The sequence below is a fragment of the Onychostoma macrolepis genome, chromosome 18 (assembly GCF_012432095.1).
Source record: "Onychostoma macrolepis isolate SWU-2019 chromosome 18, ASM1243209v1, whole genome shotgun sequence".
NCBI lineage: Eukaryota > Metazoa > Chordata > Actinopteri > Cypriniformes > Cyprinidae > Onychostoma > Onychostoma macrolepis.
This window is the reverse complement of record NC_081172.1, coordinates 2834141-2862030: the sequence shown is the minus strand read 5'-3', so window position 1 is coordinate 2862030 and position 27890 is coordinate 2834141. Positions and strand designations below refer to the sequence as shown.

The following is a 27890-nucleotide window of genomic DNA, read 5'->3' as shown; positions in this document are numbered from 1 at the left end:
GTAGGATTTTTAAAGAATTTATTTGCAAATTATGGTGGAAAATAAGTATTTGGTCAATAACAAAATTTCATCTCAATACTTTGTTATATACCCTTTGTTGGCAATGACAGAGGTCAAACGTTTTCTGTAAGTCTTCACAAGGTTTTCACACACTGTTGCTGGTATTTTGGCCCATTCCTCCATGCAGATCTCCTCTAGAGCAGTAATGCTTTGGGGATGTCGCTGGGCAACACGGACTTTCAACTCCCTCCAAAGATTTTCGATGGGGTTGAGATCTGGAGACTGGCTAGGCCACTCCAGGACCTTGAAATGCTTCTTCTGAAGCCACTCCTTCATTGCCAGGCGGTGTGTTTGGGATCATTGTCATGCTGAAAGACCCAGCCACGTTTCATCTTCAATGCCCTTGCTGATGGAAGGAGGTTTTCACTCAAAATCTCACGATACATGGCCCCATTCATTCTTTCGTTTACGGATCAGTCGTCCTGGTCCCTTTGCAGAAAAACAGCCCCAAAGCATGATGTTTCCACCCCATGCTTCACAGTAGGTATGGTGTTCTTTGGATGCAACTCAGCATTCTTTCTCCTCCAAACACGACAAGTTGAGTTTTTACCAAAAGTTCTATTTTGGTTTCATCTGACCATATGATCATCCAAATGCTCTCTAGCAAACTTCAGGCGGGCGGACATGTACTGGCTTAAGCAGGGGACACGTCTGGCACTGCAGGATTTGAGTCCCTGGCGGCGCAGTGTGTTACTGATGGTAGCCTTTGTTACTTTGGTCCCAGCTCTCTGCAGGTCATTCACTAGGTCCCCGTGTGGTTCTGGGATTTTTGCTCACAGTTCTTGTGATCATTTTGACCCCACGGGTGAGATCTTCGTGGAGCCCCAGATCGAGGAGATTATCAGTGGTCTTGTATGTCTTCCATTTTCTAATAATTGCTCCCACAGTTGATTTCTTCACACCAAGCTGCTTACCTATTGCAGATTCAGTCTTCCCAGCCTGGTGCAGGTCTACAATTTTGTTTCTGGTGTCCTTTGACAGCTCTTTGGTCTTGGCCATGGTGGAGTTTGGAGTTGGACTGTTTGAGGTTGTGGACAGGTGTCTTTTATACTGATAACGAGTTCAAACAGATGCCATTAATACAGGTAACGAGCGGAGGACAGAGGAGCCTCTTAAAGAAGAAGTTACAGGTCTGTGAGAGCCAGAAATCTTGCTTGTTTGTAGGTGACCAAATACTTATTTTACCGAGGAATTTACCAATTAATTCTTTAAAAATCCTACAATGTGATTTTCTGGATTTTTTTTTCTCATTTTGTCTCTCATAGTTGAGGTATGCCTATGATGAAAATTACAGGCCACTTTTTAAGTGGGAGAACTTGCACAATTGGTGGCTGACTAAATACTTTTTTGCCCCACTGTATGTTATGTCATATTGCCCAGAATATTCAAAATAACAGAAACTATTCAGAAATGGGCTGCATTAGACTTTGAACTCGAACACTAATTCTAATATCCTGTCATTTCTGCATAATTCCACTGGTGGAATGGACAGGAACATTAAGATTTAAAAAAGGAACAATTAAGCCAGAATAAATGAGCAAAATGAGTCAGTGAACCTGTGCAACACGTTCCCTGTAAAAACACTCAATGTGTCAGTGTGTAATGAGAATCGCAGAGCTCGAACTGTGAGAGGATTATAAACACAGCAGCCTCACACACTTCCATTTGGCAAAACCACAATCCAAACACACACACACACACACACACACACACACACAAATACAAAGAATGTATCAATAGCAATTCACTGGCATAAATAAATAAATAAATAAAAATTAATAATAATAATGCATGTAAGGTGACCTTGAGTGTCATGTAAGGCACCCATAAATAAAATGTATTATTATTATTTTATTATTAATAATAATTAATATTATTATTATTATTGTAAATTCTGACTCTGCCACCACAACCCTGATCTCCAGATAAAAGCATCTTGGAGATGTAAGGCATAAGTTAGGATATGTGTGCTCAGAAAAATGGCATGAATTTTTTTTTTGATCAAAGTTGGTCTGATATTCATTCTCGATGCCAGGTCAGTGTGATGTGACCTGATGGCCTTGCAACTTAAAAACATGCACAAGACCTGAATTACAAATCCCAAGTGAAGGTTTGTCTCTTGAATATTAATGACTTACGTGAATGGACGGTTCAGTAATGTTACAGTACCCAGCAAGGTGTGCACGACATTATTAATATTCATGAGCAGAGACGTCACTGTCGTGACATCACTTCCTCCACTTTAAAACTTGTTCTGACACACACACACACACACACGCGCGATTCTGTCTGTCTCAGATCTCAAGATGATAACACTGATGAGACACCATGTTCGTTTTTCATCCTCCTCCGACAGAAACAGGCTGAGATGACTCGGATCTGAGGGATTTTCCCGAAGAAATCCTTCTTCCAGATCAGAATGAATCAAACGCTCCTGATCATGACATTTGACTAAGAATGACCTACACACACACATGCTACACACTCCTGCTGCGCTCTGAGATCCTGCTGCAGATTGAAGCTTCTATTCAGAGTCTGACGACACATGTATTACAGCGATGGTCCACCTGCAGCGTGTGTGTGTGTCAAAATAAAGCATAACAGAGAGACTGTTTACTCCTCAGTAGTGCCTCTAGTGCTAGTGCATCACTACAAGTGCTGCGGCTCATAGTTAGAGTCAGTGGTTTAAACACATCTACAGACCAGAAAAAGAGACTTGAAGGACTCTTTTGACTTAAGACAACAGCCACTCAGAACCCTCAGAAACCAACTAGCAACCAGCCAGAACACCTTAAAAACCACCAACCATCCAAAACACCCTAACAACCAGCCAGAACACCCTAAAAACCACCAACAATCCAAAACACCCAGCCAGAACACCCTAGGAACCATCCAGAGCATCCTAACAAACAGCCAGAACACACTAGAAACCACCTACCATACAAAACACCCTAACAACCAGCCAGAATACTCTAGAAACCACCAACCATCCAAAATACCCTAACAACCAGCCAGAACACCCTAGGAACCACCAACCATCCAAAATACCCTAACAACCTGCCAGAACACCCTAGAAACCACTAACCATCCAAAACACCCTAACAACCAGCCAGAACACCCTAGAAACCATCCAGAACATCCTAACAACCAGCCAGAACACCCTAGAAACCACTAACCATCCAAAACACCCTAACAACCAGCCAGAACACCCTAGAAACCATCCAGAACATCCTAACAACCAGCGAGAACATCCTTGAAACCACCTACCATCCAAAACACCCTAACAACCAGCCAGAACACCCTAGGAACCACCAACCATCCAAAACACCCTAACAACCAGCCAGAACACCCTAGAAACCATCCAGAACATCCTAACAACCAGCCAGAACACCCTAGAAACCACCTACCATACAAAACACCCAAACAACCAGCCAAAATACTTTAGAAACTACCAACCATCCAAAACACCCTAACAACCAGCCAAAATACTTTAGAAACTACCAACCATCCAAAATACCCTAACAACCAGCCAGAACACCCTAGGAACCACCAACCATCCAAAATACCCTAACAACCAGCCAGAACACCCTAGAAACCACTAACCATCCAAAACACCCTAACAACCAGCCAGAACACCCTAGAAACCACCCAGAACATCCTAACAACCAGCCAGAACATCCTAGAAACCACCTACCATCCAAAACACCCTAACAACCAGCCAGAACACCCTAAAAACCACCAACAATCCAAAACACCCAGCCAGAACACCCTAGGAACCATCCAGAGCATCCTAACAAACAGCCAGAACACACTAGAAACCATCCAGAACACCCTAACAACCAGCCAGAACACCCTAGGAACCACCAACCATCCAAAACGCCATAACAACCAGCCAGAACACCCTAGAAACCACCTACCATACAAAACACCCTAACAACCAACCAGAATACTCTAGAAACCACCAACCATCCAAAATACCCTAACAACCAGCCAGAACACCCTAGGAACCACCAACCATCCAAAATACCCTAACAACCAGCCAGAACACCCTAGAAACCACTAACCATCCAAAACACCCTAACAACCAGCCAGAACACCATAGAAACCACCTACCATCCGAAACACCCTAACAACCAGCCAGAACACCCTAGAAACCACTAACCATCCAGAACATCCTAACAACCAGCCAGAACACCCTAGAAACCACCTACCATCCGAAACACCCTAACAACCAGCCAGAACACCCCAAAAACCAACAATCCAAAACACCCAGCCAGAACACCCTAGGAACCATCCAGAGCATCCTAAAAAACAGCCAGAACACACTAGAAACCATCCAGAACATCCTAACAACCAGCCAGAACACCCTAGAAACCACCTACCATACAAAACACCCTAACAACCAGCCAGAACACTCTAGAAACCACCAACCATCCAAACTACCCTAACAACCAGCCAGAACACCCTAGGAACCACCATCCATCCAAAATACCCTAATAACCAGCCAGAACACCCTAGAAACCACTAACCATCCAAAACACCCTAACAACCAGCCAGAACACCCTAGAAACCATCCAGAACATCCTAACAACCAGCGAGAACATCCTTGAAACCACCTACCATCCAAAACACCCTAACAACCAGCCAGAACACCCTAGGAACCACCAACCATCCAAAACACCCTAACAACCAGCCAGAACACCCTAGAAACCCCTAACCATCCAAAACACCCTAACAACCAGCCAGAGCATCCTAACAACCAGCCAGAACGCCCTAGAAACCACCCAGAACATCCTAACAACCAGCCAGAACACCCTAGAAACCCCCTACCATACAAAACACCCTAGAAACCACCAACCATCCAAAATACCCTAACAACCAGCCAGAACACCCTAGAAACCACCAACCATCCAAAACACCCTAGAAACCACCAACCATCCAAAATACCCTAACAACCAGCCAGAACACCCTAGAAACCATCCAGAACATCATAACAACCAGCCAGAACATCCTAGAAACCACCTACCATACAAAACACCCTAACAACCAGCCAGAACATCCTAGAAACCACCTACCATCCAAAACACCCTAACAACCAGCCAGAACACCCTAAAAACCACCAACAATCCAAAACACCCAGCCAGAACACCCTAGGAACCATCCAGAGCATTCTATCAACCAGCCAGAATGCCCTAGAAACCACCCAGAACATCCTAATAACCAGCCAGAACACCCTAGAAACCACCTACCATACAAAACACCCTAGAAACCACCAACCATCCAAAATACCCTAACAACCAGCCAGAACACCCTAGAAACCACCTACCATACAAAACACCCCAGAAACCACCAACCATCTAAAATACCCTAACAACCAGCCAGAACACCCTAGAAACCACCAACCATCCAAAACACCCTAACAACCAGCCAGAACACTCTAGAAACCATCCAGAACATCCTAACAACCAGCCAGAACATCCTAGAAACCACCTACCATACAAAACACCCTAACAACCAGCCAGAACACCCTAGAAACCACCTACCATACAAAACACCCTAACAACCAGCCAGAACACCCTAAAAACCACCAACAATTCAAAACACCCAGCCAGAACACCCTAGGAACCATCCAGAGCATCCTAACAACCAGCCAGAACGCCCTAGAAACCACCCAGAACATCCTAACAACCAGCCAGAACACCCTAGAAACCACCTACCATACCAAACACCCTAGAAACCACCAACCATCCAAAACACCCTAACAACCAGCCAGAACACCCTAGAAACCACCTGCCATACAAAACACCCCAGAAACCACCAACCATCTAAAATACCCTAACAACCAGCCAGAACACCCTAGAAACCACCAACCATCCAAAACACCCTAACAACCAGCCAGAACACTCTAGAAACCATCCAGAACATCCTAACAACCAGCCAGAACATCCTAGAAACCACCTACCATACAAAACACCCTAACAACCAGCCAGAACACCCTAGAAACCACCTACCATACAAAACACCCTAACAACCAGCCAGAACACCCTAAAACCACCAACAGTCCAAAACACCCAGCCAGAACACCCTAGGAACCATCCAGAGCATCCTAACAACCAGCCAGAACGCCTAGAAACCACCCAGAACATCCTAACAACCAGCCAGAACACCCTAGAAACCACCTACCATACCAAACACCCTAGAAACCACCAACCATCCAAAACACCCTAACAACCAGCCAGAACACCCTAGAAACCATCCAGAACGTCCTAACAACCAGCCAGAACATCCTAGAAACCACCTACCATACAAAACACCCTAACAACCAGCCAGAACACCCTAGGAACCACCAGCCATCCAAAACACCCTAACAACCACCAACCATCCAAAACACCCTAACAACCAGCCAGAACACCCTAGAAACCATCCAGAACATCCTAACAACCAGTCAGAACACCCTAGAAACCACCAACCATCCAAAACACCCTAATAACCAGCCAGAACACCATAGAAACCATCCAGAATATCCTAACAACCAGCCAGAACACCCTAGAAACCACCTACCATACAAAACACCCTAGCAGCCACTCAAAACACCCTAAAAACCACCTAGCAACCATCCAGAACACTCTAGATACCACCTAGCAATCAAGAACACCACAACAACCGCATAAAATACCCTAGCATTGACAAATAACACTCACATTTTCTTAAAAATTAAATAAATAAATACATACATAAGTAAACCTGGCCTATCTTGCTCTTGTCAATATCTTCTTCCATATTCATCCCTCCTCATTATGTCAAGCTCAACCATGCAACCTCATTATGGAGAGCGAGGCACATGACTTGGTATAAGCAGCATGTTCATAATTATCATCAGCCTCTAAGTTTGAATCATTGATGGCCAACATAATCACAGGTTGTTCTCATGTGTGCCGTTTAAAGACGAGCTCATGCATGTTTCTTACTCCCTTATTTATGTGATGAACTGTTCCAAACCCTACTGAGCTGCCTACATAGACAGCAGTTTAAGCTCTCCATGTGAAGCCTGTAGCATAATTATGCTGTCTTCTAAGTCAACTTGTTTTGGCCAAAGCCATTGCACATAAGTAATAAATAACAGACACCACGACAGTAAAATCTCACATTCCCCTGAAGAGCCGTTACATAAATTAATTTCATGAGCGAATAACTTGGGTTAAAAATAAATTCTCCACGGCTTTCCGTTCCTTTCCCAGCATGCACTGGTGTCAGGAATGACTTGAAGATTGTCAGGAGCATGTAGCTATGTGAAATGCAGATTAACGGCAGAGATGGACTGCGTGTTATCTTTCCATTATTTCCATCAGCGTTCCCGCGAGACGAGGTCAGAGGTCGCGGAGAGTACATGAGCTGTAATTAGCCTTGGGTGGACGGGTCACAGGCGGCTAAATGCCTCACTATTTAAACAGAAACCACTCAATAAAATGAAGCAGATGAAAGAGTGTCGAGAGTTGCAGCCCTGACCTTTGACCTCATCTAAGGCTGTATTCACATTGCTTGGACCATATTAGCCACAAATCACCTGAGACGTAACGTCATGTGACTAATAAATCTGGAACCACAGGAAAATTACATCATGACAACAAAGAACGGCAGAACACACACAAGCTGTGTCCTAAATGATGCACTGTACACTATGCATTTATGCACTCAACTATATAGTGTATGAATTAAATAAGGTTATTTTGTCATTCATAATCCGAGTCTAATAGCCCCTCACCCTTCACTATAATTAAATCTGCGACAGTTGAGTGCATGATGTGTTCAATATTCCACACTTTGTTTTTTTTCGGTTATTTAAGTGCATCATCCAGGTATTTAAAGTGCATTTGGAATTTTCAGTGTGAACACCTTACTTGCACTATTTATACTACAAATCATAGAAAAGTGCATAAGTACACATTTTGGGATGCACCTACAGTCACAAAGCTTCACTAGTGACAACACAGACAGCAGACATTATTATCTTATCTCAAATTTTGTCTTAATTTTAAATGATCTTAATCTTAATTTTACCTTTTAGTAATACATTTTTAAAAGTTATATCTGTTAACATTAGTTAATGCACTGTGAACTAAAACAATGAATAACTGTTTTTATGTTAACTTTATTATGAAAAAATATATTGCTGATTGTTGGTTCATGTTAGCCAATGCATTAATGTTAATAAATGACACCTTATTGTAAAATGTCACCTATAAATTATAGATTATAAATATATGAAAAATATGCACCACTTTTTTATGTTTTTGAAAGAAGTCTCTTCTGTTCACCAAGGTTGCATTTATTTGATCAAAAATACAGTAATATTGTGATACCATTACAATTTCAAGTAATTGTTTTCTTTTGAATATATGTGACCTTGGACCACAAAACCAGTCTTAAGTGTACATTTTTTGAAATTGAGTTTTCTACATCATCGGAAAGATGAATAAATAAGCTTTCCATTGATGCATGGTTTGTTAGGATCGGACAATATTTGGCCGAAATACAACTATTTGAAAATCTGGAATCTGAGGGTGCAAAAAAATCTAAATACTGAGAAAATCACCTTTAAAGTTGTCCAAATGAGTTCTTAGCAATGCATATTACTGATCAAAAATTACGTTTTGATATATTTACGGTAGGAAATTCACTAAATATCTTCATGGAACATGATCTTTACTTAATGTCCTAATGATTTTTGGCATAAAAGAAAAATGGATAATTTTGACCCATACAATGTATTTTTGGCTATTATTAAAATATACCCCAGTGACTTAAGACTGGTTTTGTGGTCCAGGGTCACATATGGTGAAATGTATGATCAATATTAAAAACAGTTATGCAGCTTCATATTTCTGTGGAAACCATGATACATTTTATTTTTCAGAATTCTTTAATGAATAGAAAGTTCAAAAGAACAGCATTTATTTGAAATATAAATCTTCACTGTCACTTTTGATCAGTTTAATGCATTCTTGATGAATAAAAGTATATCAAAAAATCTTTAAGGTAATCTTGAATGGTAGTGTACATTAAATAAACTGTTATTTTATGTACTTCACAGCTCTGTTCTAAATTATGAAAACTGAAGAATAGAAACTTGAACAGCTGCATCAGGAGACCCCCCCCCCCCCCCCGCCCCGCCCCGTCCCGAAACGACACAAACATTACCTGCTATGCATCTGTGTTAATGTCCCAGAAATAGGGCACTTATCGTCTGCGATCCCACGATTCTGTGACTGTCCCAAAAGCTTAGAGGCAAAAAGCTTTTGTTTTGGCTAATCCATCATTATGAATATTAAAGCTGGAGAAATGGCTGAGCTCCACTCTGTCTGTGTGTGTGTGTGTGTGTGTGTGCATGATCCACTTTTGTATTCCATGTTTGCGATTATTTGTACCTCCAAAGTAGGACCCGTCTGACAGCTTGGTCTCCTTGTTTCCTTTGGTGAGGACGCTCACCACGCCGTGCTGGATGAAGTACATCTTCTTTCCGATGGTTCCTTCTCGTATGATGTAATCTCCAGGTTGGAAGACCTCAAAGCGAAGTTTGGTGAGCATCGATGTCACAAAATTTGGATCTGCGTTGGCAAACAGCGGCATAGACGCCACCAGCTTCCGACAGTTGAAGTTTATGATCTCCTGTGAAGTGAAAAGCAAAACATTTTAGACAGACTGATCAATTAAAAATGACTTCTGATATCACTTACTGTTCATTCGCCACATTGGAAAAGAAAGGTCAACGTGAGCTCATTGCATTGTGGAATGCAGCATTCATGCATCCGGGTATTCAGAGCATACAGAAAATGCATAAATAACATGCATTCCCCAGCATGCATCTGTGCATCCTCACCTCTCTTAGTGGCTCATTCAGTTCTCCCAGAATGCTCTCTTCATCAAACATCTTCCCCTGGTATCTGTGCTCATAGTAATCGTGGATCCGCTGTCTCATATCCGCTGGCAGCTTATGGAAGGACATGTACTGCTCCACCTGCTTGTACTGCAGACACACAGACAGACAGTTATTATTGTACATTGTAGAGGGTGAAGTCAATTTTTAGCATGTCAAACAGAAACAAATATATTACTTGCTGATGTAACATTAAGCAACACTGTTAGTATCACAGTGATTATAAGGCATGTTTAATTTTTTCTAGATTAATTAACTTGTATTAGGTTAATTCATTTATGTATATATAATACCATTATATGATATTATGTTATATTATATTATTTAACATTTAAAAATAATTTTAAAATGCTTTATATATTTTACATATCTTTGACTATGATTCATGAAATGTAATTATTTTATTACATTTGATTTAACTACTTTTAAAACATGCATAAAACATTTAAAAACTACTAAATATAACTATTATATTAGATTAGGTTGTTATAAAAATAAATTAGCTTTAGTATATATATACAAATTTCTATATATTCGCTATAGTGTGTGTAATTGCATTAAAGTACATGCATTAAAATATTAAAAGAATTCTAAATATGACTATTTATTTGTCAGTTTGAAATTTTATATTATATTAATTATATTATATTAATTATATTATATTAATTATATTATATTATATTATATTATATTATATTATATTATATTATATTATATTATATTATATTATATTAATTATATTATATTATATTATATTATATTATATTATATTATATTATATTATATAAAAATCCAGATAATTTATTGACTTGTGGACTATATGTAAACATGTTATGTGAAATAGCTTATTCAGGACAGCACTAAATAAAACATAACATTCAGTTTGTATGATTCCTCTTGTGTTAACATTATTAACATTTTGTTTTGTAGATTGTGCAAGGTGTATGTAAATTATGATGTGTGATCTCCACAGATGACATCATCCGCATAAAAGACACTACACACAGACAAACCTGCCACTGAGTGTGCGTGAGACACAGTGAGAGAGGTACACGTGTGTGTGTGTGTGTGTGTGTGTGTGTGTGTGTGTTCTGTATGTCGTCAGGATGGTTCTGACAGGACGGAGCAAAGGATCAAAGGTTTGTAGAGTACAGAGCAACAGTGCTAAGATCTTCACTGACCTTCAAACACACACACACACACACACACACACACACACACACTCTCTCTCCTCCTGAATTACAATTAGCACCTCACACACACACACATGATGCATCAGATGAATATGCACAGCTATAATCCAACACAGAAGCCACACAAGGACCTGTGAGTTTACGCACACGGACAGATAGATACGTCACATTTTGATTCCATTCTCATTTGTTGTGTTTTATTTGTGATGTAATGAATACGTTTTGACTGTGCTGATACTGTATGAAGGTGAGCTTTGAAACTTTGTCAGTTTTTACACTCCGTCAGCTGTTGCCGTAAAAAGCAGCAGACGCTAATATCCTCTGAACGACACTATAAAGACACAGAGACAGAGACAGAGGGCTGTTTCCTTCCATAGAGAGACGATTCTAATGAGACCGTGAACATCAGCTCCATGATGAACTGCCTGTGGCGCTGCCTGAGAGAAAACACACACACAGCCAGCATAGCTATTGTGTTTTGCTGTCGTAGGGTAGAACAGACGTCTGTTGTGTTTATATAAAGCTGATTATAATGACTACAGACTTGAAGGAACAATTGATACAAGCTCCTCTGCCATAAAAATCAGAGTTTTGCTCTCAACAATCAATCACATGGTCTCTATTTCTGCAGCATCATGCTGAGTAGCTCCGCCCATGGTTAAATTTCATTGGTTGAAAATGCTGCTCCTCATAACTGTATATGACACCATCATCTTTTCTGATTGGCTGACTGTGTCACTAAAAACTCTAAGACAGCATCTAAAAGAAAACTTTTTGCATGTTTAGAAGTTAGATTTTTTTTAGATTTTACATTTATTCCTTTAACCCAAAGGGTTATTAACTAAAACTACAACCATAAAAGACATTTTTGTTACTTGAAACAACATAAACGTTAACTGAAATAAAATTCAGCTAGCTTCCAAGGAAACATTTAACGATGTACTGAAATAATTAAAAATAAAACTGAAAAAAAATAATAATATTGCCAAAGACAAAAACACACAAAACTTACTAAAAATTGCTGAAACTAACAAAATTAAAAATGAAAACAGAAAGCATAAAAATAAAACTATAAATAAAAACTAGTATCTAACTGATACTACAATAACTCTGGTATGAGGAAGTATGATTTCTAGATCTGGAAAAGTCATGTGAATTAATAAGATCTTAAAATGCTATGGGAATTTTTAAAATGTTTCTACATTTTTTGAGTTATGCCAGCTCTAAAATATTTGATCAGGTAGAACTTGTAAATCCTAATGTTTGTTATCTGCGAAATGCATTAATGTGCAATTTTTATGGTTTGGAACAACATGAGGATGAATAAACTCTCACTGCTTTCATGCTGCAGTAGAAACCCTAACTCTCGCTCTCCTCCTGAATGAAAAACACACCGAAATGCCCATGTTTCAGGTGCGCATCCCAATGAAGCTGTTCCATCGACTGTGACGGCTCACCTACAAACCACACACACACGCTGACCTCTGCAAGTGTGTGTTGATTTTTAATCAGGCTCTGTCCACCGATTATATTCAGAGCACACACACACACAGAAGCTGACTGACCGTCCGTGGCTTCAGAGGAGCTCTGTATGTGTCACAATATGACACGGAGAACATGTTTTCTGCCACAGACACACAACATAGGGCTGCACCATTTGAGGAAATAAATCGACTTTTTTTCTGTTAAAAATTGCAATTTAAAATGCAATTTTAAAAAGCATCAGGTTTGCTGTTCTTGTTTGTAGGGATGCACAATTTAAAATAATTTGTATTGTGTACTATTATCATGTATTATTATTTTATTGTGATTATTATTATAATTATTATTATTAAATAAAAAATATACAACAATATAAGAAAAAAAGGTTGGCCAAAAAAATTGTGATTATTTATCAGTATGACTATAATAATAATAATAATAAATATTTCTATTGTAATATTTCAATGGGGGAATAAGGAAAAAGTAGTAATTATAATAATCATAATTTTGCAGGGTTGGCCAAAAATTGTGATTTTTGTATCAGTCAGTTTGATTATACTTAATAATAATAATAGTAAATATGACTATTATCATATTTAAATGAAAAAAATAAATAAATAAATAAAAATAAGGAAAGTAAGAAAAAAAAGAAAAATAATAATCATCATTTTGCAGGGTAGGCCAAAAATTTTGATTATGTATCAGTATGACAATAATAATAATAATAATAATAATAATTATTATTATTTTATTTTACAGCACCACATTTATTCTAAAATTGATATTATGGTTTTAATTTTTTCACCAACACAGTGCTTCCCTCTCTGTGATGTGACACCAGATCTATTTCTGCGTTTGTTCTGACAGCAGCAGACAGAACATCTGCTGATCCGGTTCAGATACGCCAGACTGATTTCACTACCCGTCATCTTCTGAAAGAGCACAGGAAGTGAATTTCAGTTTCAGGATGTGATGAAGATTATATAAAAACATGTCCCCTCCATACACACGTTATAACACTTCAAATAGCCTGGTTTTACACACACAGGCCTGAATGATTTACTGCGATCACGAGAAGCACTCAGGTAAAAGTTGAACATCAGAACATCATCTGTCAGTTACAGTCAGTTCACAAATCACTTCACTCCTGTGAGACACACACACACACACACACACGGCGCATCCGTTCTCCCCAACACCACATGCAAATTCTCTTTCCAAATAAACATGAATAATTTATGTCCCAAAAGAGATGTCAGCCGCTTAATTATAATTTCTAAACATTTATTTTGCCTTCTGCCTCTCCCTTTCCCTCTCCATGCGAGCCATTTCAGCCAAATCCTGGGCTAATCGCGGCCTTGAACATTTGCACTCATACTGAAGAGCTGCAGACCACGATGTGTCTTCACAGAACGTGTGCTGCTAATTTTAGCAAACTAGTTATGAGGCCAAGATATTTAAATACACTGCAATAAATCTTGCACAGTTACACAGAAAACTGAGACGCCACATCAACCTTCTTTAAATCTTTAAAATCTTTTCTTTGAAATACTCTGCATGCACCAATGAATCATTCGTAATACATCCAGAAACATGCTGAGAAAATAAATAAAGTCAATTCTGGTTTTATCCCCAAGATAGAACATGTTTTCAACCACAGACACAAATTTAAGGCTGAGAGTTTTTATTTAAATTGAATAATAATAATTATTATTATTATACAATATAATAATAATATTAATTAATATAATTTTATTTGAAATGAATAATAATAATAAAACTATTATTATTGTTATTTTGAAGGGTTGCACAATTTAGACAATCATTATATCATTATAAATCTGTATAACTATAACATTTACAACAATACTAATAAACAAAATAAAAATATTATAATAGTAATATTTCTCATTTTGTTTGTCATTACTTTTGAATGTAATATTTCACTGTAAAATAAAAAATAAAGTACATAAGAAAATTAGTAATAACCAGCAATAATTATAATATAAAAATATATTTAGGTTCGTAGCAGTAATAGAAATAATAATAATAATATCAAAATATCAAGTATTGCATGCACTGATGTATCATTCATATAAAGTCCAGAAACATGCTGAAACAAAAAAACAACAACAACAAATAAGGTGAATTATTATTTTATCCCCTGATACAAATAAAAAATAAGAAAAACACTTCTGTTTTGATGCTGCGTTCATAAACAGGCCATCCCAGCATCCTCCAGCGGTATCCATGGCTACAACAGGTTACCGTGTGAACGGGATGAAGGGGAATTGATGAATTTGCATGACAGGCCGTGACTGGTCTCTATAGAGTCCATCGTGCATGAAAGCGCAGCGCAAGATCTGCGTCTCTCTTCAAAAGACTCGTCTGTTCCAGGTAAGCTGCCGCTGAACGCTTCGCCTGCTGTGCTTTCTTGAAGTAAGAGGATAAGAAGTAGCTCCCACACACATCTACCTCACTGGAGCTTTTCATGTAGCAATTTTTTTCCTGAATGAGCTGTTTCTGCATCTTAATTTCAATAAACGGTCTGGGAACATAGTACATCAAGCCCTTATTTAAATAAAGCAAATCGTGCTTTTCATTATTATGAGCCATTTAAAATGCAGAATAAAGCCCTGGGCTGGACGCAGGACTCACAAAGGTCTCATAAAGGTTGCTGGGCTTAATTTAGATCACAGTGACCCACAAACCATAAACTTCTGCTGCTAAATTACAATTAACCGACCTCATATCATTTCTTATGATAAAACACCGGTCTTATTTTAGTATCATAGAGATACTGTTAGAGTTTACTTATTAGTTTTATGATATTTTCCATTTTTATTTGAATTTCAGTACAATATTTTTGAACACTGGACAAAACTATAGGTTCAAAATTCTGATTTTGATTGAACATATTAGATTGAAAGGTTTTTATTGAGAGATTTTGGATTTCTCTTTTTATGAGTCCATAAATCAGAAAATGCTGTCAACAGACAGAAGAAAATATATTTTCCTTCTCTTTTATGAATAAAATGCTGTATAAAATTAAATGACAGAAATAAAACTGTAAAGTTTGGTGTAAATGTAATGAAATGTAATAAATAAATATGTAAATAAATAAATAAACAGTTTGGATGTTTTCTTTCAAGCATTCTGTAACAACACATTATGAGCCAAATAGCCCAAAATTGACCAGTGCATCAAAACATAAAGTTTTTGCCTGTAGTTTCTTGCCTTAAATATGTATATATAGTTTTTATAAATTTTTATTTAATTTATATTTTATTAGATTTATTTTGACATTTAGATTTTTTTATTTTAATTATATATATATATATATATATATATATATATATATATATTATTATTTATTTATTTATTTTTCAGTTTTCATTTTAGTTACTGATAAGAACCCCATAAAACACCTTTGAAAAAGCGCCGCATCTGTCACAGATCTATTCCTAATGATGTCATTACCGCATCTGCAAGCAGCAAAGATCCTCATGAAGTTCTTCCAAAAGAGCCCACGCGTGGCTTAACATGAAAGCATGTGAGTGTGGTAAAGCAGCAGCAGAAGCAGCAGCAGGGGTCTTCGGAGAGCGGAGGGAGTGATTTCAGAGGAGGAAAGTTGAGTTCGGCAGCAGAATAAATGAGATTAGTGCCATCGGATTGACTGGGGATAAAATAAACTCTGAAAGCTGCCAGGGCTGGTCACACTGACACAGGTTTGAGGACCAGCATCCCTGCTTCCTGCTGTTACAGGAAGTTGTGAAGGGGCTTTTCTAGTGCTGAACCTGGGAGAAAGACATGGGCGTCAGAACATCAGGTCTGCAGAATATAATCAGCTTTAAAGTTCTCATTTATCAGCCCCCAAGGAAAAGCACATAATTGCCAAGTGTTAATTAAAGATTGAGAGCGAATGACAGGCAGGGATGTTCACACCGTTTGGGGCCGGCATGTCAAAACATGCTGCTTATGAATGCACACGCACCATAGGAACTCTTTCATGGGGGATTTCATTAAACTGGTCAAAAGAAAGCGCAAAAGACTGAAAATCTGGGATCTACATTAGAATGTAGATGAAGATGAGATTCTTCATCTCAAAACACATAGGAGAACATTTCAATGGGCGGTAGAACGGAGGCGGCTCTGAAAGTGGTGGTTCATGCACAAAATTACTGCAACTTTAGCATAACTGCAAGCAGAACATGCACCATACAAAAAATATTTCATGCTAATAATATAATCATGCAACGAAATAAAGTATAAATAACTAAAAAGGCCAAATAACTAGTAAACTACTAATGAAAATTAGTATAAATGTCAAACAAGAGCTTACTGATGTACATTCCATCTGCTGTTTAATTCCAATCATTACCCCTACTTCAGTGAATATTGAGTTTATAGTTACATTTCAGCACAGTTTAATGCTGCGACACATAGATATTTAGTAGTGTGCCGGTTATAATTTAATGCCACTTTACGCTGCAACTAGGATAAGTTATACACAGTTGATGGAAATGGCTCCAAAATATCATAGCAACCACCTAGAACACCCTGCCAACCACATAGCAACATACTAACAACTACTCAGTCAAAACACCTAGCAACGCCATAGCAACATACTAACAAACAATCGTTCAGGACACTAGAACATAACAATGTTCTAACAAACATTTAGAACACCTCAGCGACACCATAGCAACATACTAACAAACAACCACTCAGAACACCCTAGCAACAGCATAGCAATGTACTAACAACCAGTCAGAACACTGTAGCAACACCTTGGCAACCACCCACAACACTCTATAATCAAAGTGGTAAGTTTTCTAACATATCCGATATACTTCATAAAACATATTCATTTAGCCAAAAGGTTGCATTTTAATAACTTTTTAATTTTAGTTATATAAATTATGCTGTTTATAGTTTAATACTGTCACCCTCATTTTTAAACTAACATTATAATCTCATATAAAATGATCTCACATTTTTTCACCCATTTAAACATCTCAAAAAGTAAGTAGCTTTAAATATTGCTGACTACTTTTTCAAACGGTTAACTTGACTTTAAAACATAGAGTTTGAGGACAGTTTTGAAGTATTTTCTCCAACTTTGGCTCTCTATATCATTTCTTTCTCTCCCACGCCATCTGAAGGTGAGAAGTCTTTGATTTGAGATGATAGCGTATGAAGCGTTTGCTAATCCTGCCTCCACACGCAAGAGCATGTGTGACTCAACTAGATTAGACACGATAGAATTAATTCTCATTAACTTAAGCAATTATCAAACATGTCATGACTGCACTATAATGCTCTTACACCGCCCTGGTGAACAGGATTACTCCACATATCCAAACACTTCCTTATGTGACGCGTTCAGAGCGTGTAATTCTCTTCCCGGCACATACGGACGGAGACATACAATGATTTCACCGGGGAAATTGGACAGTGGTTTCCCGGCCTCATGCGTTCATATTTGGCCAGCAGAGACGTGTGTGAGTCTCTGTGTTCAGATGTGAATGTGAGAGGTGTGTGAGGGTGTGAATACAGCAGAGCTTCACTCAGATTCATCTCAGCAGTGATGCTGTTCCATCTAATCAGGTGTTTCAGCTCCCCTGTGACGGTTCATGGCTGCATCCCAACTCACATGACACATTAATAGAAGACATCATTTTCTGGTGATGCATGCTTATTAATTCAGTAAAACTAAACAAAACAGTATAGGGATATACACTGTAAAAAAAAAAAAAAGTTGAGCCAACTTAAAATTTTAAGGCAACCAGCTTCAGCAGATTTTTGAGTTTTCTCAACTTGTCGTTTTAAGTTTATACAAAAAAAATGTGAGAATCTCCCACAAAAATAAGTTGAGCAAACTCAGAAATCTGCTGAAGCTGGTTGCCTTAAAATTTTAAGTTGGCTCAACTTTTTTTTTTACAGTGTACTATACTGGCACACCGAAAATTTATAAAAATATGTGACGATTCAAGTTGGTTGAGATGTTAAACGAATCACACTAGTTTATATGACTGTGTCTTTAAGGGGGAACTGACTTTAGAAAAGTTTAGATGGTATTTTCTTTTCATCTTGTCTCTGTGTACACTGTAAAAAAAAAAAAAAAGTTGAGCCAACTTAAAATTTGAAGGTTTGCTCAACTTATTTTTGTGGGAGATTCTCAAATTTCTGTTGTATAAACTTAAAACGACAAGTTGAGAAAACTCAAAAATCTGCTGAAGCTGGTTGCCTTAAAATTTTAAGTTGGCTCAAGTTTTTTTTTTTTTTACAGTGTAGTAGTATCTGTATTGTACGACGGCGTTTTAGTGCCTCGTTAAAAGAAAAAAAAAATCTAAGATTTCGAGAATAAAGTCGAAACACTACGAGAATAAAGTCGAAACACTACGAGAATAAAGTCGAAATATTACGAGAATAAAGTCGAAATATTACGAGAATAAAGTCTAAATGTTTTGAGAATAAAGATTATAGTTATAATATTTTGAGATAGGCTATTCTAGCCTTTTGATTGGGAGCACCGGGAGATATTCCAAATCTCAGTTTTCAAAATCTGTCTTATTTCGTTTTATAGTGAAATACAAACAATACGTAGGCTATATTGCAATAATGTGTTTGTCAAGCGGCATGTGAGTCAATTATCTTTCCGATTACAATAACGAACGACGAGACATTATTTTCATTATAAATTAGGCTAAACTTTTTTTTTATGCCTTATGATGTTCCTTCAATTTATATCTTGCTATAAACTTGAAATAAAGAGCAAAACACATTTATAATTTATATTTCGTTATAAAACTGGCAGAATTTGAAAGCTGAGCTGTGTGTAAAAGCAACAAAGCACAAAATTGTTGTGATTACTGGTTGGCTGGCGCGCTACAAATAATGAATGGAAGACGTTAAATATTATGTCCTCATTTACAGTATACCATGAATAAAACAGTTTGTGAATAGTCACTTAACGTTTACAGCAGAAAAGACAACAATATAACATATGTTAACAAATTTGAGTCCACTTCAACCTTTAGAACGTTTTATTGCTGTTTAATTAAACAGGCTGTGTGAGGTATGAAAGTTTGGGACGTTTTTGCGGAGTAGGTGGTGGAATTTTCACAATAATTTAATGAATTTATTCACATAAATACAGCGATCCGTCACGCCACATTAAAGATCTTGAAAATCACAATTGTAAGACACATAATTTGTGTTTCGTTATAAAACTGATTTTGAAAGCTGAGACTTTGTTTTAAATTAAAAGCACTAAAAGCACAAAGCATGGGTGGCTGGCGCACTACAAATAATGAATGCAATGGAAGACATGAAATATTATTTCCAAGCACACTGTCCCCGCGAGCATGACACATGGTATGATTTCTGCTAATAATCCCACATTTATTTGTAGTGTATTAAAAAAGGGTTAAATAAGAGAGCTACAGCGCCCCCCAAAGGAATGTCGATTGAGTGTGTGAGCTGATGTTAAGATAAACAGTTGTTCCTGTTCAGTCTGTTAATAAATATCATATTCTTGATATTAAGCGGTTTCCGCGAGTCCTTAAAATTGACATCCCAGTAAAATGATGCGGCCGCTCGGACGCAACAATATTCAAATCAATTCCAGTGGCCTGGCAACTTCTCCCGGTGCTCTCAATGCGGGCCATTTGCATGCGCGATATAGGCTACATACTCTCAAAATATTATAACTTTAATTTCTACGATTTTAATTATTGAAACATTTCGACTTTATTCTCGAAACATTTAGACTTTATTCTCGTAACATTTCGACTTTATTCTCGTAACATTTCGACTTTATTCTCGTAACATTTCGACTTTATTCTCGAAGTATTTCGACTTTATTCTCGAAACATTTCGACTTTATTCTCGAAACATTTCGACTTTATTCTCGTAATATTTCGACTTTATTCTTGAAATATTACGATCTTAATCTCGTAATCTTAGATTTTTTTTTTTTTTAACGAGGCACTAAAACGCCATCGTAGTATTGTTTATTTAGGAGTTGTTTTAAAATATCAATTTAGCTTTGTTATTTGACATATTTCAATATTGCAGCATTTTGTCTGAAAAATAATAAATATATAATTTGTCTTAAATCAAATTTTGTTTACCTGCATGTCTCATGACCATGGGAATCTCTGATTTAAGAAAATGTATTTTCCCATCATAAACATTACACATGCAGAAACCACATGCAGTCTTTAAAATCCACCAGAAATATATAATTCTGTGCACTGACCTTTGGCATACTAGCTTCAACATATGATTATGAGAAGATAATCCTAATCTCACACACTATATAATACAGACAGTATGTGAATGGAGCCGCGGCTCACATGTGCCGGTCGTTCTCTCTGTTAGCAGGTAGATAAGAAAAAGAGCACACATATAACTGTCCAGGAAACTCTCGTCTTCCCATAATCCTCTGCCGAGCACGAGTGAGAGGGTTTTGCAGACTTTGGTTCAGCACGTGTCCCATGAGCCCTCGATGGGAAGAGGAATAAGTGTGTGCGGTGTGAAACGATTCCCACAGTTGCTCTCAAAAGTCTTTAATTAACAGCACAGCTGCAGACGGGAATCACACGGCCAAAGATCTCATATCACACCAATCACACTTCAACCATTAAAAAAATGTGTCTCCTATAATCTTTGCATTTGGGTGCTGTAGAGTTTCTTATGCGATTAAATGATAGTTGGAAATAAACGTTTGGAAGGTTTGGAGCGATAGGTATATTTCTATTTCTTTAATTTTCACTCTCTCTCAGTGTTGCTCTTGCTCAATTGAGCCTGTGAAAATGATCGGCACATAATCCCAAATCACAGTCCTACAGTATCTATTTCTGACATGCTTTTCCTTCCTTTCTTTCTCTCTCTCTCTTCCTTTATGAAGCTAATATTAGCCAGCGTTGACAGACATGAGCGCAGTACAATACAACCCACCATTCACGGCAGATTATAGCTGGCCATTCTCATGATAATTTCATCCACCGTCTGTGCAAGCTGCAAATATTTGCCTCTTTCTACGTTATTTATTTATTTATTTTTACACAGAACAGTGCCTGTGCAAGACGTTTCTGGTCAGATCTGGAAATTTTAATATGAAAGATATGGAAGCCCATTTCAGCAACTGACAAAATAATTAAGAAAGATAATTGCGACATTTTATCTCACAATTCTGATTTCTTTTCTCACAATTGTAAAATATAATATAAAATATAAAGTTATAAAGTCCAATTCTAAGAGAAAAAAGACCAACTATTTTCTTACGAGTTTATAAATGTGTAAATTTAAAGTTCATAAATGTTTTATTTGTGTAAATAAATAAAAAAATTTTTTTTGATCATAATACATGGCTATGTTTCACAAAACTGACACCAAAATGATAACGCATGAACAAAAATGTTTATCACAAAATACTTAAAGACTTTAATGAGATTTTAAAAAGCAAAACACATCTATATAAATAATAAATATAAATATCATACACATAAATATAATTCGTTTTTCTGAGTTTTTTTCTTTTAAATGAACATTTTTATCAGGCTCCTTTGTTAGGTTCAGTAATTTCACTTTAGTGGTGGCCAAAATTATTAGAACACCTGACAGATCTGAAAATATTTACCTTTTTTGCCTCCAAAACATGATTTCATTTCATAATGTTCATGAAACATGCAGATGGTTGCTCTGAGCACAACAAATATCAGATGAAGTGAGTCGTACTGTTTTTATTCACATTAAACTCTAATATTTGGTATGTCCACCTTTTGCAGCAATCACAGCAGCACATCTCTCTGGCATAGTGTCAATATATTTCCTGAGAACTTCAACACTAATGTTAATGTTAACTCAAGCCAAAGTACAATAGATATACAGTGTATATATATATATATATATATATATATATATATATATATACACACTTATACCCAATTACACAATAAATTAATTTATTATACATTTATGAGCAAATGAATGTATCCTTGGTACATATACATTTTTTTATGTATATATATATATATATATATATATACACACACGCATATGTGTGTTTTTTTTTTTTATAACTGCCTTGAGATATTAATATAAATTCACTGACCTGTGCATCCATCTATGTGTGTGTGTGTGATTTACTCAATGTGAATCCATCACAAACCAAACGTCACATGGCTGTTCTCCTGCATGTGAGGTTTCTGTCAGGTTATGTCTCGTCTTTCCTAGACAGGAACTAGTTTGAAGAGGAACCCGCTGGCTACTGTCTCATAGAATAACAGCAGAGGTACTACAGCCAGGTGTGTGTCTGTGCCAATCTGTCTCTATCTGTTAAACACACACACACACACACACACACACACACACACACACACACACACACATAGAGTCTTTCCTGTCTATCTGTCTTCCGACAGCTCAGGGAAATGTTCTGAGAACACATTAGTCAAGCTAACGAACGGACACACGGCCTCCCTCGCCTCCATATTAATCTGTGTTTACCGTGCTAACGTCTCCTCTACAGGATGCCTGGCTCCAGGGTCTGGCACGCAATGAATCGTGAGTACCGTTGCCATGGGAGCAGGTTGCCATGGGACGGGCGGCGCATTAACGGATCGGCGTTTGACCCCCAGCTCAGAGGCCACGTCCACCGGGAGACCAAATGGCTGGTTAACCCACTTGGCAGTTCTGAATCTCCAAAAGCAGGCCAGCAGACCAGACCAGACCAGACGAAACGAGAAGGAGGGGAGGATGTACCGGGACAGAGCGCTCCGCCGACTCATTATTAGGACGAATGAGTTTGTGAAATTCTTCTAAACCAGATAACAGAATTAAATGGGGACAATCGTTAATTCTCTAAACAGTTGCACCACTTTTGCGTGTTATCAGAGTCTGCATTATGCTGAGACAGTTCACATGTACATAGAAGTGACCTAGCCTTATTCACACTATTTTTGTTTTTGAAACTCTTCTGCTCACCAATAGTACATTTATTTAATCATGTAAAAATATGAAATATTATTACAATTTAAAATAAGTGTTTACTATGTGAATATATTGTAAAATGTAATTTCTTTCTGTGATCAAAGCTGAATTTTCAGCATCATTACTCCAGTCTTCAGTGTCACATGATCCTTCAGAAATCATTCTAATATGCTGACAGCTGTGCTGCTGAATATCTTTGTGGAAACTGTGATACATTTTATTTTTCAGGATTATTTGATGAATAGAAAGTTCAAAAGAACAGCATTTATTTGAAATAGAAATCTTTTGTCACATTAAATGCCTTCACTGTCACTTTTGATCAATTTAATGCATCCTTGCTGAATAAATGTATTAATTTCTTTCAAAAAATTATTTAAATTAAGTCATATTGGCATACTGTACTTTTCCAGTGTGCTATATTTTAACACATTCATGATTCATGTTCTGTATCAATTTTAATTTACTTTTAATTTATTTACGAGAAATAATTCATGACTGCATTTGCACTGAAATTGCTTATTTGCCAGTCACAGATATTGATCAAATCATTTATGACAAATAATCAATTTCCTGAAACTTTAACAGCACTAGTGCATCCCCCTCGAACCCTCAGGCTATTCTTGGGAGGCCATTAGACTAGTAGAACTAACTCAAGTGTTGACAGATTTCTCTCTGCCCTCTGTGATTTTACATCATCTTCAAATCAAGAAATCTCCCAATCTCCCAAAACGGTTTGAATAAGCCGTGCCGCGCCGCTCCTGCAGTAAATACATAAGCTGCAGGCATTAAAGATTCACAATGAAGTATCAGACAAACTGAACCAGCCATAAGCCAAATGCTCAATTCCCACTGCATGCTCAGACTCTGTTGAATTTATAATACAAGAACAGGATCGGAGGAGAGAGATTTGAAAAGAAATAGCTTGAGATCTGTTTGCCCTGTGGTGCCGGACAGGTATTTGTGTCAGTGTTTAGATTACAGTCAGCAGAAATACATAATGCCCTTATTCATTCAGTGCCTGGAGATGTTGAAAATGCATCTTGTCTGCTTTCTTATTCCAGTCAGGGTGTAAACGCACAGCTCTGAATGACTTACTGGCCTTCCTCACATACTTGTGCCTGCCAGGAGGAAAAAAATCACAAACCAGATCTGTTTAACGTCTCAGACTGAACCGAGATGAAATGGAGTGCAAATTGAGACTTTTACTGAAGTGTTCTGCTTCTAACATGTTTCTCCTGAGAAAAAAAGACACCAGTAATCTCATGTGTGTCTCCTCTGATTTTCACTACATGATTATCGTGGCCAAAAGAGTTCACAGTAACGATATCACAATATCTATAGAAATCTTGAAAGAAAAAAAAAACTTTTTCATTTTTAAATATCACGATTGTCAGTACTTGTATATTGCAACACCCCTACTTCAAATGTATAATTTTATATATAAATGCAGCATGTTATGGGTTCAAAATCACTGGTCACCTCCTCAGTTACAGTATTTACCCTTATGACACAAAAACAATTTACTGAAACAGTCAAGAAGTTGATTTAATTCTCAATGCTTTCTCTCTAGCAGCATCCCAGCTCACTCTTTTCGTGCTTTTGTCCATTTTTCTTTTTTCTTTTTTTACCATTACTATTGCACATATTTATTATTGCATACATTTTGACCTGATGGGCCATAAAACAGGAAATCTGAAATCTGAAATCTGCTTTATTTTTCCTAAATTTTAATGATGTATAAACAATTTTAAAAAAATGTCTAATTAAGTTAAAAATGTAATAATTTTTTAAATTTTTTTTAACAATAATAGTTCCCAATGAAATATGCTTTATTTTTATTTTTAAATGTAATAAAATTAAATGAAAAAAAATGTTAGGCTGCACAACAGAGGCTTAGAGTTTAAATTAAAACCTTAAATTAAAACTATTATTCCTTAAAAATAATGTTTTAATAAATTGTATTACTATTGTTGTTGTTGTTAATTTAAGAAGTACAATACTGTATAATATAATATATTTCTGTCACAATTTCTTCAAGTTACACTGAACTTTATTTTTGGCGGGCTGTATCGAAGAGCTTTGAGTTCCTGTATATCTGACGACAGCATTTATCAAACAAAACGAAGCTGATAATTCGCACAGAGACACACAGAACATGCAGGCTTTTCAGTAGCAGTCGTTTTGCGCTTTAATATTTATAGACACTTGTCCATATCACTATGAAGCACAATGTACAGACCTAATTTTGATTTATTCATCCAAATTTTGCCAAATTCTATAATAATCTGCATTACAGAGTAAATTCCATTTTACAAGTGGTTTCAGCTATTTCCACCGAAATTACATTTTACTACTGTGATACAGACAGTAGCAACTACACTCAGATCTTAGTATCCAGCTAGAAATGCCCTAGTAACCACCCAAAGAACCCTGGAAATGAGTTTTGCATAGACAAAACCCACTGGAATTTTCTTCTAGTTTCTTATATTGCTACTATATCTGTTGTATCTGTGACTGGGACAATCTGGAGCGTCTGTAAGACCCCTGCATCTTCCTTTTGATCTTCTCGTTCCCTCTTTATATGTTCTCCATCTCTATGATTCTCACTTTTTCCATCCCTCAGTCTCTCAACAGATGGTGCACCATGTGGCGATGTGCCCATGTTGAGGTGGGCATCAGGGAAGGGACTGAGGTCGGCCCATGCAGCGGGCATGAGGGACCGCCTGGCACACCGTATACTGCCAGCTGACCACGAGCGAGGTGAGGTCAATAACTCATACCAGACTGGATAGGAAACTACAGAAGTGCAACTACAAAAACAACTCAATTTTCTGAAGCCTGGAGCACAAACGCTGCATGATGACGCACATCCTCAAATTTAATACTTGGGGTTGTTTCAAAAAGCCCTTCTGAATTTAATTTCAATCATCAGAGCTAAAACTCCCTGCGAGTGAATATTAATATCTGCACTCTCGAGTCGGTTGTTTATGGGCCGTTATAAGTGTATTATTGTGAATTAAAGTAGCCGGCAGGAACTGTGGTAATCATGTTAGTGTGCTGAGATGAGTTTAGAAGTGTCACGCTGTCATCCAGCTGGACTGTGTTTTCTCCACACACTTTCTTCCTTTACAGATTTTCTTACTTCCAAGTTTCATGAATATCCTGTTTTACCCTCACAGTTTCAAAGTTTGGCTGGTTCATTCTCTAATTGAGTCTGTAGTTCTTCTATATTCTGTTCTGATATCAAGAGCTACTGTATTTGGTGTTTTAGATGTTCAGACAGTTTCTGGTGTGCCAGTTTAATGTTCAGTGTCACTGTAATTCAGTCAATGATAGTTTGACTTCATGAAGAGTGAAACACTGTGATGCTTCCCTGCAATCACCCAGAACACACTAGTATTGTAGTAGTGATATTTGCATGGTCAAACACCATTATCATTTAAATAATATCGAGTTATTTTTTATCACTTTGGTGCCACACTGCCACTAACTAGTAATCACCTAGTAACACCCTGGAAACCACACACTACACCCTAGCATCATAGTTGCAACTTTTGCATGGGCAAACACCATTAACATTTGTAAAATCTAGTTATTTTTTATAATTCAACTACGTAGCAACAGCCTGGAAACCACCCACAAGACCCTAGCAACCACATACAGTAGCAACACTCTTGAAACCAGTCACAAGACCCTAGAATTGTGGTTTTGACGACTGCATGGACAAACAACATTAGTATTTTTTAAAAATATAGTTATTTTTATAATTCACTTTGGTGCCACTACATATGCCCTGGAAACCACCCAAAACATCCTAGCAACCGCCTAGCAGCACCCTGGAAACCCCCACAACGACCTAATATCATGGTTGACTTCTGCATGGGCAAACATCATTAATAGTTTTAAAATCCAGTTATTTTGGCAATTCATGTTTGTGTCACCATTAACATTTGTAAAATCTAGTTATTTTTATAATTTACTCTGGTGCAACTACATAGCAACACCCTGGAAACCACCCAAAACACCCTAGCAACCGCCTAGCAGCACCCTGGAAACCCCCACAACGACCTAATATCATGGTTGACTTCTGCATGGGCAAACACCATTAATAGTTTTAAAATCCAGTTATTTTGGCAATTCATGTTTGTGTCACTATATAGCAATCACCCAGCGAAACCCTAGGAAACACCCAGAACACCCTAGCGTTATATTCATAAATT

General features: G+C 37.4%; 1 protein-coding gene across 1 annotated transcript in view; it reads right to left on the bottom strand.

Moving 5' to 3' along the window:
• The window catches only part of hcn4 (hyperpolarization activated cyclic nucleotide-gated potassium channel 4), an 84789-nt gene that overhangs the window by 13845 nt on the left and 43054 nt on the right, over window positions 1-27890 (bottom strand). The window contains 2 exon segments of the mRNA XM_058750872.1: window positions 9486-9726; window positions 9938-10084. Coding sequence (XP_058606855.1) covers window positions 9486-9726; window positions 9938-10084 — 388 coding nt within the window.